This window comes from Cebus imitator, unplaced genomic scaffold (assembly GCF_001604975.1).
Source record: "Cebus imitator isolate Cc_AM_T3 unplaced genomic scaffold, Cebus_imitator-1.0 Scaffold91, whole genome shotgun sequence".
Lineage (NCBI taxonomy): Eukaryota > Metazoa > Chordata > Mammalia > Primates > Cebidae > Cebus > Cebus imitator.
The window spans coordinates 2,602,750-2,613,523 of NW_016107406.1; the positions used below are offsets into that span (position 1 = coordinate 2,602,750).

The following is a 10,774-nucleotide window of genomic DNA, read 5'->3' on the forward strand; positions in this document are numbered from 1 at the left end:
AATTAGCCAAGTGTGGTGGCGCATGCCATGCCTGTAATCCCAGCTACTCGGGAGGCTGAGGCAGGAGAATCGCTTGAATTTAGGAGGCGAATGTTGCAGTGAGCTGAGGTTGAGCCACTGCACTCCAGCCTGGGCAACAAGAGTGAAACTCCATCTCAAAAAAAAAAAAATCGGGGGAGCTGAGAGTGATGTTTCATTTGGGATGGGGTTGGGCCTCCCTGGAAATCAAATAGCTTCAGCCTCTTACCAGCCAGTATTTGCTGAAGGCAAGCTTGGTGACTGGCAGCTGGGGCAGGAGAAACGAAAATATATAGCCCTCATCATCACAGAGCTCACGCCTGAGCTGGGAGACAAGGTCAAGGCTTGAAGTCTGAATGCTGCAGCGGTCAGGACGGAGTAGATCAGTAAAGCCACAGGCTTGCTCTTGTGCCTCTCCTGGCTCCCTGGGAGGCACTGATGAGGCAGGAGTCTTAGAAGCAGGGAAATACAGTTTTCTGCTGCAGCTGTGGCACATTCTACGCAACCAGGTAAACTACTGAATCTCTCTTGCTTCGGTTTCCTCATCTGAAAATGGGTCTAAGAATTGTAGCTGCCATTCAGGGCTGTTGTGAGGACCTGGGGGCCCTCCGCTGGTGACAACTGGTGTCATGATTTCTCCCACTCTAGCCAAGGTGGAGCAGGTGAAGTTCGATGCCTCGTCCATGCATGTCCAGCCCCAGGTGGCTGCCCAGCAGAAGATGGTGGATGATGGGAGTGGAGACGTGCAGGTATGTGAGGGCAGAGAGGCCCGTGCTGGGTGGAGCAGGGATGGTGGAGCCTGTTCTGGACGTCACCCTGGCCTGACACTGGCCCTAGGTGTGGCGTATTGAGGACCTAGAGCTGGCACCTGTGGATTCCAAGTGGCAAGGCCACTTCTACGGGGGCGACTGCTACCTGCTGCTCTACACCTACCTCATCGGCGAGAAGCAGCACTACCTACTCTACATCTGGCAGGTCAGGTCCCGCCCTGTCCCACCTAGAGCACAGCTGGCTTAGCTCCACCTTGTACATACTCCTGCTAAGTGGCCATCACCCTTGGGTTGAATTCCTCTGGGGATGGGGAGCTCACCCCTTCAAGATGGACTGCTTTGGCTACGAGGTCCCACTAGTACCCCATTCACAGCCCTTTTCCTTTTGGTTCTCTGAGTCTCCCTTCCAATTTTAATTGCCTTCTGCACATTCTTGTCACCTGCTCTGCCCATGGGTTTTTGTGTCTAGATGGGAGGGAGCAGGTAGGTGCTGGGAGTGAGTGGTGTGGGGCCTGTGATGCTTCCCTGAGGGAGGAACAGAAAGGAGAGGAGGAAGTTCCGAGTCAAGGCTGGGGTTGTAGGTAGGTCAGGGCTGGGCTGGGTCTGGGAAAGAATTAGGTTTGAGGTTGAGGTCAGAACTGAGGTCTGGGTCAGATCAGGGTTGTGGCTGTTTCACGGCGGAGTTTGGTGGGGAAGACAATTGAGTTTAGAACCAGATTAGAATTGGGGATGAAGTTGTTGCTGAGGCTGAGGATGGGGTCAGAATTGGGGGCTGACACGATCCCACTCACTCCCTCCTGCTCAGGGCTCCCAGGCCAGCCAAGATGAAATTGCAGCATCAGCTTATCAAGCCGTCATCCTCGACCAGAAGTACAATGGTGAACCAGTCCAGATCCGGGTCCCCATGGGCAAGGAGCCGCCTCATCTTATGTCCATCTTCAAGGGACGCATGGTTGTCTACCAGGTATGGCTCCTGAACTGGGGTGAGACAGGCATCCAGGAGATGGGGAAGGGGATGGGTGGTGAAGGCAGGGCTTGGGCGAAGCCCGTTCTTCATAGGAGACTACCCTGGAGGCTCTATCATCTATGTGTAACTGGTAATAGAAACAACCCATTTGGTTACTTTAGAAATATGTGTAATTGGGCCGGGTGCAGTGGCTCACACCTGTAATCCCAGCACTTTTGGAGACTGAGGTGGGTGAATCACCTGAGGTCAGGAGTTCAAGACCAGCTTAGCCAACATGGTAAAACCCCGTCTCTACAAAAATTAGCCGGGCATGATGGCTGGTGTCTGTAATTTCAGCTACTCAGGAGGCTGAGGCAGAAGAATTGCTTGAACCTAGGAGGCAGAGGTTGCCGTGAGCTGAGATCCTGCCATTGCTATCCAGCCTAGGTGGCAGAGCGAGACTCCATCTCAAAAAAAAAAAAAAAATATATATATATATATATATATGTGTGTGTGTGTCTCTATACACACACACACACACACACACACAGTGTGTGTATATATATATGGCCAGGCACAGTGGCTCACACCTATAATCCCAGCATTTTGAGAAGCCGAGGTGGGTGGATCGCCTGAGGTCAGGAGTTCAAGACCAGTTTGACCAACATGGCAAAACCCTGTCTCTATTAAATGCAAAAATTAGCCAGGCGTGGTGGCGCATGTCTGTAATCCCAGCTACTTGGGAGGCTGAGGCAGGACCCAGGAGGTGGAGGTGGCAGTGAGCTGAGATTGTGCCACTGCACTCCAGCCTGAGCAATAAGAATGAAACTCCATCGAAAGAGAGAGAGAGAGAGAGAGAGGGAGGGAAAGAAGGAAGGAAGGAAGGAGAAAGGGAGGGAAAGAAGGAATAAAGGAAGGAGGAAGGAAGGAAGATGTGTAATGAGCATTCACCATCTGCAAGTACTGCCTGCCATCTACACTCCAACTTCTTAAATACTTTACATAAAAAAAGAAGATATTTTGGCTACATTTGCCTAAATGATGCACCGGTGCAAACTGCATTGGTGCCTTCCAACAAAATGAAATAGACATCTAATGCAACTATTTAAGCAATAATCTGCCTATTGAGCACCTGAAACACACAGTCCTTTGCAAGTCCCCAAGCAAGGAGAAGAACGGCACATTAATACAGTTTATCATCTTGTTGGCTGGAGTACAATAATCTGGGAATGCCATAGAATTTATGGGCGGGTGGGGAATTGGAGGAGACATTTGTCTTGACATTTGGGTCAGAGTTGAGGAGTTTAGCAGAGGTAAATCGACGGCATGCAATGCAGGGGCACAGCAGGGACAAGGGCCCGGGGAGAGGCTCCATGGGGAACATCAGAAGCCTGATGGAGCTGCCTGGGTGCGGTGGCTAAGGCCTGTATTCCCAGCACTTTGGGAGGCGGAGGCAGGTGGATCTCCTGCGGTCAGGAGTTTGAGACCAGCCTGGTCAACATGGTGAACCCTGAACCCCCGTCTCTACTAAAGATACAAAAATTAGCCAGGCGTGGTAGCGCGCGCCTATAGTTCCAGCTACTCAGGAGGCTGAGGCAGGAAAATTGCTTGAACCTGGGAGGCAGTGAGCCAAGATCACACCATTGCACTCCAGCCTGGGCAACAGAGCGAGATTTTGTCTAAAAAAAAGCCTGGCAAAGCTAAGCTGGAGGGTGGCAGCAGCAATGTCTGCAAAGGCAGTCTGCATCTTCGTCATGTGGGGCCTTCAAAGGCACCGCTGAGGAGCTGGGCTTTAGGCTATAAGCAGTGGGGACTCACTGAATGTTTTTGAGCAGAGAATCACCATGATGAAGCAATGTTTTAGAAAGACCTGACGACACTGCATCAGAGGAGCTGCAGGGCAGGCCGCCCCGCCCTACCCTCTCCCTTTCTGGTTCTTTGTTCCCCTCTTTCCCTCATCATCTTCTTTACTAAGTGACTCCTGTCTCTCTCCCTGCCTTCTCCCCTCACTTGCAGGGAGGCACCTCCCGAGGTAACAACGTGGAGTCTGGGCCCTCCACACGGCTGTTCCAGGTCCAGGGAACCAGAGACAACAACACCAAGGCCTTTGAGGTCCCAGCGCGGGCCAGTTCCCTCAATTCCAATGATGTCTTTGTCCTCAAGACCCAGTCCTGCTGCTACCTATGGTGTGGGAAGGTGTGTTCAAGGGCCTAGAGGCCTCCCCATTCCCAAGTGGGTCCTGGGAGTCCCCCAGTTATGCAACAGACCTCGGTATTCTTACAGAGATTCTCCTTTAATCTCCGTAAGAAGAATGCACTGCCTCTTAGAGTCCCTCGCCCACCCTTGAAAAGACTCTCTAGTTTTCTCTGCTATTCTCTGGAATGTTAAGGACAGAGGAGAGCATGGAATTGTCCCTGTGTGCCCTGTAGACACACGGTGGGTCCTGACCCAGGCGAGCCTTCTTAGACCCCGGAACTCTGTGCGGTGAATATGGTAGGGGGGTGGAGGTAGGGGTGGCACTAGAAATTGGCCAACCCCTTTGTTTTCCCAGGGCTGTAGTGGGGACGAGCGGGAGATGGCCAAGATGGTTGCTGACACCATCTCCCGGACAGAGAAGCAAGTGGTGGTGGAAGGGCAGGAGCCAGCCAACTTCTGGATGGCCCTGGGCGGGAAGGCTCCCTATGCCAACACAAAGAGGTAACTCCCAGGTCCCCCCGCCTCCAGGTTACCAAGGTGGGGCAGCCTTCAGCATCTCCATCCCCACACCCAGAGCCCACAGCAGGCATGGACTGAGGACTCTATGTCAGGCACCGTGCCAGGCCCCCAGGGCTACAAGATAAATAAAGGGTAGCCCATGCCCTTGGAGCCCCTTGGCACAGGGGCTGTGTCTGTGCTGCTCACTACAGTATGTCCAGGACCTGGTGGAGTTTTCTTTGGCAAAGGGAATTCCTGGCCATAGGAGGCAGCTCAAAGAGAGGGGCAGGGCTACAGGTTTGCCTTTCGGTAAGAAGGTGCCAGAGCCTAGCCTGCCTTTAGGTCCTGAGACAGGCCTGGGATGCTGAGGAGCACAAGCCACAAGCCCTCTTTCAAAAAGTTTTGTTTTGTTTTGTTTTTGTGACAGAGTCTAGTTCTGTCGCCCAGGCTGGAGTGCAGTGGCGCAATCTCAGCTCACTGCAGCCTCTGCCTCCTGGGTTCCAGCAATTCTCCTGCCCCAGCCTCCTGGGTAGCTGGGATTACAGGCGCCCACCACCATGCCTGGGTAATTTTTGTATTTTTGTTTTTTTTTTCTTTTTTTTAAAGACAGGGTTTCACCATGTTGGTCAGGCTGGTCTTGAACTCCCAACCTCAGGTGATCCACCGCCTTGGCCTCCAAAGTGCTTGGATTACAGGCGTGAGCCACCACGCCCAGCCCAATTTTTGTATTTTTAGTAGAGACAGAGTTTCACCTTGTTGACCAGGCTGGTCTTGAACTCCTGACCTCAGGTAATCCACCTACCAGAGACTCCCAGAGTACTAGGATTACAGGCATGAGTCACCGTGCCTGGTGCAATCTTGGCTTACTGCAACCTCTGTCTTCCAGGTTCAAGCAATTCTCCTGCCTCAGCCTCCCGAGTAGCTGGAATTGCAGGCATGCGCCACCACGCCCAGCTAATTTTTGTATTTTTAGTAGAGACGGGGTTTCACCCTGTTGGCAGGACGGCCTCCATCTCTTAACCTCGTGATCTGCCCACCTCAGCCTCCCAAAGTGCTGGGATTGCAGGCGTGAGACACCTTGCCCAGCCTCAAGCGGTTTTTCTAGAGAATATCCATGATCCACTAGTCCCTAGTTCAAAAGCAAAAAGGCCTGTACTGCAGTAGCAGCAGGAGGGATGGAGGGAAGATATCAGGAAGAACTTCCTAACAAGGCTCTGCAAAAGCCACTGGAATGCATGTCCAGAAAGCAGTGGAAATTTCTCCCTCAGAGCACTCTTGGAATGAGAGGGGACCCTTTTGTCAATCAGAAGACAGGGTATTTTGCTGGAGATGGCCTTTCCATGCCAGAGTCCCTCCCTCAGAGTTCTGTGTCCTGGATTCTCCTTTGCCACACCTTCCTTCTGCCAGTACAATCTTCTCTCCATCCTGCAGACTACAGGAAGAAAACCAGGTCATCACCCCCCGGCTCTTTGAATGTTCCAACCAGACCGGGCGCTTCCTGGCCACCGAGATCCCCGACTTCAATCAGGACGACTTGGAAGAGGATGATGTGTTCCTACTAGATGTCTGGGACCAGGTAGGACCGAGGGCCTTGGCACCCCCCTTCCCAGCCACCTCAATCTCCAGGGCCAAGAAAGAGTGGCTTTAGGGTTAGATAAGTGTCAACATTTTCTTGGCCCTCATGTAATTTCTGCCTGGAAATGGTATTATGAACACCAGGAGCATAAGAAAGAAGGGAGGTGGGGAGGAACGGACTCAGAGGGGCTGCAGGGAAGAATGAATTCTCTCCCAAAGTCCTATTTATTTCACATGGCAGCAGGAGTGTTTTTGAGAATCCTGAGCTTTAGACAGTCCAGGAGTCACACATTTGCAGAATATCCAAGTACAAGTCGTCTGTCCAACCTCATAATTTCCCAGATACAAATTCAAGGCCAGTTGGTGCCTGTCCTAGGTCATTTGGCTGGTAGTGGTAGAGTCAGGGTCAGGGTCAGGGCTTCACTGCTGGACAATTGAGGCAGATCCCTGGAGGCCAGGGAGGACAGGAAGGACGGTCTGACCTCCCGGGTTTCTCAATAGGTCTTCTTCTGGATTGGGAAACATGCCAACGAGGAGGAGAAGAAGGCTGCAGCAATCACGGTGCAGGAATACCTCAAGACCCATCCCAGCGGGCGTGACCCCGAGACCCCCATCATTGTGGTGAAGCAGGGACATGAGCCCCCCACCTTCACAGGCTGGTTCCTGGCTTGGGATCCCTTCAAGTGGAGTGTGAGTGGCCTCATCCCAGCACATCCTGCTCTAGCCTTGCCTGGAGAGCAGGCTGACTCCCGAAGGCCTCTCTGTCTCCTGGGGACATGTGACCTGCTGATTTAGAAAGGGGTTAGAGGAGGCTTCGAATAGAAAGTAAGGCTGCGTGGAGGCCCTTAGGCTTCCTGGTGAGGGAGAGGGAAGAAGTCTATCAAAAACTAAGGCTAATTATAGTGCCTTGTTTGCATGCTACATTTAGAGTGAAGCTGCTGGATAGTATAGGTAAGAAACGTACCAATTACTGAAAATTAAACACAGTTCAAAATTCAGTTTGTCACTAGCCACATGTGGCAGGCGGCCACCGCGTTGGGCAGCACAAGTGAGAATGTTCTCATCATCACAGCCACACGGCGGACCCTCAGAGCCAGCTGAAACACGTCGGTTCTAAAGAACTGACAAACGTCTTCCTGGTGCTAAATTCTAAGCAAAATAGGTCATGTGTGTGGTCCTTCCCTGAGGGATGTGTGCCAGGCTCCCCCGGTGCATTTCTCAAACTGGCCCCACCCAGAAGCAGGGGGCAGATCCCCCAAAAGGAACTCCAGCAAAGGTTTTCTGTCAGAAGAAGGCCAAAGTAGAGTGAGGCCTGGCCTGGTGGCTCTGGGTGCTCTAAACTGGCATAACAGATGAGTTTAGGGAAACAGAAAGCTTAATTTCCTTAAATCTGGTTTTTTTATTTTTTAATTTTAAATTCTGCAGTTAGATGGGCTGAATTTAAGTCTTGAGGATGGATTCAAACAATTCTCAAGGCAGCAAATCGAGATGCCAGGTTTTCTCGGGCCACTTCAGTTATCACCCTTCCCTCACCTCAAGTGTCTGGCTTCCTTCTCAGCCTCATTCATTCATTCACTCATTCATTCAGCATAAGTGTGCTCCAGGATATGGAGATGGGACTCCTCAGAGAGCCCATGGTCCCTTCACTCCTCTGTGGCAGGGCTCCGTTGTAGGATCTGGGGGGACTCCCCTGCCCACTGCCAGGAGCCCTCCATTCCCCAGAGCCTGCATAGCCTAGGCAGGGTTCTCCACACTGCCCGTGGGTGCTTGCACTGGCCCAGGCAGATGGGAAGAGATCCTCCCCATCCCCATGTCGGGCTGAACTGGGATAAATACAGCCTGCCCTGCCCTTTTCTGATCTGGCAGCCCCTCTGGTCCCAACCTCACCATCGAATCTCCTTTTTCAGGGACCCTCCTCCAGACTCAGCCTGAGTATCCTCTTTCCTTTCCCGAAGGCCGCAGACCAGCCTTCTTTCCATTCCTGAAGGAAAATGGCTTCTCATCCATCCCCTCTGTTGCGACCCAGCTCTAATCTGTTATTTACTTTATATGCAGAACACAAAATCCTATGAGGACCTGAAGGAGGAGCTTGGCAACTCTAGAGACTGGAGCCAGATCACTGCTGTGAGTCCGGGCCAGGGTGGCAGGGCCCTGCTGTGGCCAGCTGGTGTCAGGCCTGTGGGAGCCAAGAATGCTGCAGAGAAGACACCAGTGCCCTGTGCTTTCCCTCCTGTTTCTCCCCACTTCTCATTCTTCTTGCTGTTTGACTCCAGTGCCTCTAGTGGTTTTGTTTCCTCAATTTCCTAGTAAAACGATTCTTTTTTTTTGTTTTTTTTGAGACATAGTTTCACTCTGCCTCCCAGGCTGGAGTGCAGTGGTGTGATCTTGGCTCACTGCAACCTCCATCTCCAGGGTTCAAGTGAGTCTCATGCCTCAACCTCCCAAGTAGCTGGGATTATAGGTGCGTGCCACCACACCCAGCTAATTTTTGCATTTTTAGTAAAGATGGGGTTTCACCATGTTGGCCAGGCTGGTCTTGTTCAAGATCAAGTGATCCACCTGCCTGGGCCTCCCAAAGTGCTGGGATTACAGGCATGAGCCACCACACCCAGCCTGGTTTTCAAGTGTTATCATACATGGAGTCTGGGAGATGGAGGGCAGAGAGTGAGGGGGAAGCATATTAAACAGATTCCAAGGCCCCATTCCCAAAGATTCTGGTTTACAGACTGAGGGTTGGCACCTAGGAATCTGCATCTTTTAAATCTTATTTCAAAAAGGTAATTTCATGTAGTCAATGGACTACACGTTAAGAAATAGAAATCACCACCCTTGGGGTCCCTTCTCGGTAGAATAACTGCAACTCATTTGGTCTTTCAGTGAGTCAACAGAAATGTATTTAGGCCGGGTGTGATGGCTCACACCTGTAATTCCAGCGCTTTGGGAGGCAGAGGCAGGTGGATTACTTGAGCCTGGGAGTTTGAGACTAGTCTTGGCAATATGGGGAAACCCCATCTTTATAAAAAAAAAAAACCCAGCCAGGCATGGTGTGTGCATCTGTGGTCCTAGCTACTCAAGAGGCTGAGGTAGGAGGTTGGTTTGAGCCCAGGAGGCAGAGGTTGGAGTGAACTGAAATTGTGCCACTGCACTCCAGCCTGGGCAACAGAGCCAGACCCCGTCTCAAACAAAACAACCCTCCTCCCCCAAAAAAAACCTGAAGAGAAATGTATTTAGCCTTTAGGCCTTGGATATGGGAATATGAAATCAAAACCTTTATTTTAAGATGCTCACAGGCTTATAGAGGGAAGAAGACAGAGCTAACTCTGAGGAATGCATCCAAAACTCAAGAACACGTTCACACGCACTCTGTGGTATAATCCACAGATGGTTGAAACCTACGGCACTCACGAACCCCTTCTTGGTAGACTGACAGTGCACACTTGCATGCATAGATAGGTCAAGGTTAAGTGAATTTATGGATGACAATTTCACAACAGATAAGAGAGACAGGGTCATAAATATCCAGGCTAGATCTCAAACTCTGGAGGAAGCCATGGGGAAGTTAATGAGTCATTAAAGAAAAGACCTATTTTCCACTAATGGACTTTGATCAGAACAGACCACTAAGCTCTATGTTGTGGGTTTTTTTGTTTTTGTTTTTTGAGGAGACTCTCTCTGCCCCCCAGGCCGGAGTGTAGTGGTACAATCTCAGCTCTCTGCAACTTCCACCTCCCAGGTTCAAACGATTCTCCTGCCTCCGCTAATCCCAAGTAGCTGGGATTACAAGCGCCTGCCACCATACATAGCTAATTTTTGTATTTTTAGTGGAGACGGGGTTTCACCATGTTGGCCGGGCTGGTTTTGAACTCCTGACCTCAAGTGATCCACCCACCTCAGCTCCCAAAGTGTTGGGATTACAGGTGTGAGCCACCACACCTGGCCTATGTTGTGTTCTTATGAGTGTGTGTGTGGCAGGGTGGGGTGGGATATGGGAGGCTTCTTGAAGGTGGTGCCCTAGCATCAATGTTGACTTGAGAGAGAAAGGCAGCCTGGGAGGTAGCTGTGCACCAGCTAAAGTAACCAATGGTTTCCTTTTCTTTCCTAGGAGATCACAAGCCCCAAAGTGGACGTGTTCAATGCTAACACCAACCTCAATTCTGGGCCTCTGCCCATCTTCCCCCTGGAGAAGCTAGTGAACAAGCCTGTAGAGGAGCTCCCCGAGGGTGTGGACCCCAGCAGGAAGGAGGTAGGTCAGACTCTCAAAGGAGGACAAAGAAGTCCATTTGTCGGACCACTGTAGTTGATGCCCAGATTTGGCCCTGTAGGTGACTAGGTGCTGGGGATGCCCTGGTGAACAAGACAGATGAGATTCTGCCTTCATGCCAGCTTACCCCCCAGGAGGAGAGAGACCAGAGAAGCCTGGTTCCACTATGATTTAATTTCAGGGTTAAGTGCCAGAAAGGTGAAGTATAGGAGCTGTGAAGGGTATTACAAACAAGGCTGGGTGTGGTGGCTCATGCCTGTAATCCCAGCACTTTGGCAGGCCGAGGCAGGTGGATCACCTGAGGTCAGGAGTTCAAGACCAGACTGACCAATATGGTGAAACCCCATGTCTACTAGAAACACAAAAATCAGCCAGGCTTGGTGGCACATGCCTATAATCCCAGCTACTCGGGAGGCTGAGACACAAGAATTTCTTGAACCCAGGAGGCGGAGGTTGCAGTGAGCCGAAATCATGCCACTACACTCCACCCTGGGTGACTAAGACTGTCTC

General features: G+C 51.4%; 1 protein-coding gene across 1 annotated transcript in view; it reads left to right on the top strand.

Moving 5' to 3' along the window:
- The window catches only part of LOC108309004 (villin-1), a 34,098-nt gene that overhangs the window by 15,916 nt on the left and 7,408 nt on the right, over positions 1 to 10,774 (top strand). Inside the window, exons 9-17 of the mRNA XM_037740895.1 lie at positions 667 to 767; positions 856 to 993; positions 1,594 to 1,752; positions 3,751 to 3,930; positions 4,286 to 4,431; positions 5,860 to 6,004; positions 6,505 to 6,693; positions 8,059 to 8,127; positions 10,106 to 10,246. Coding sequence (XP_037596823.1) covers positions 667 to 767; positions 856 to 993; positions 1,594 to 1,752; positions 3,751 to 3,930; positions 4,286 to 4,431; positions 5,860 to 6,004; positions 6,505 to 6,693; positions 8,059 to 8,127; positions 10,106 to 10,246 — 1,268 coding nt within the window. The remainder of the gene's footprint in view (positions 1 to 666; positions 768 to 855; positions 994 to 1,593; positions 1,753 to 3,750; positions 3,931 to 4,285; positions 4,432 to 5,859; positions 6,005 to 6,504; positions 6,694 to 8,058; positions 8,128 to 10,105; positions 10,247 to 10,774) is intronic.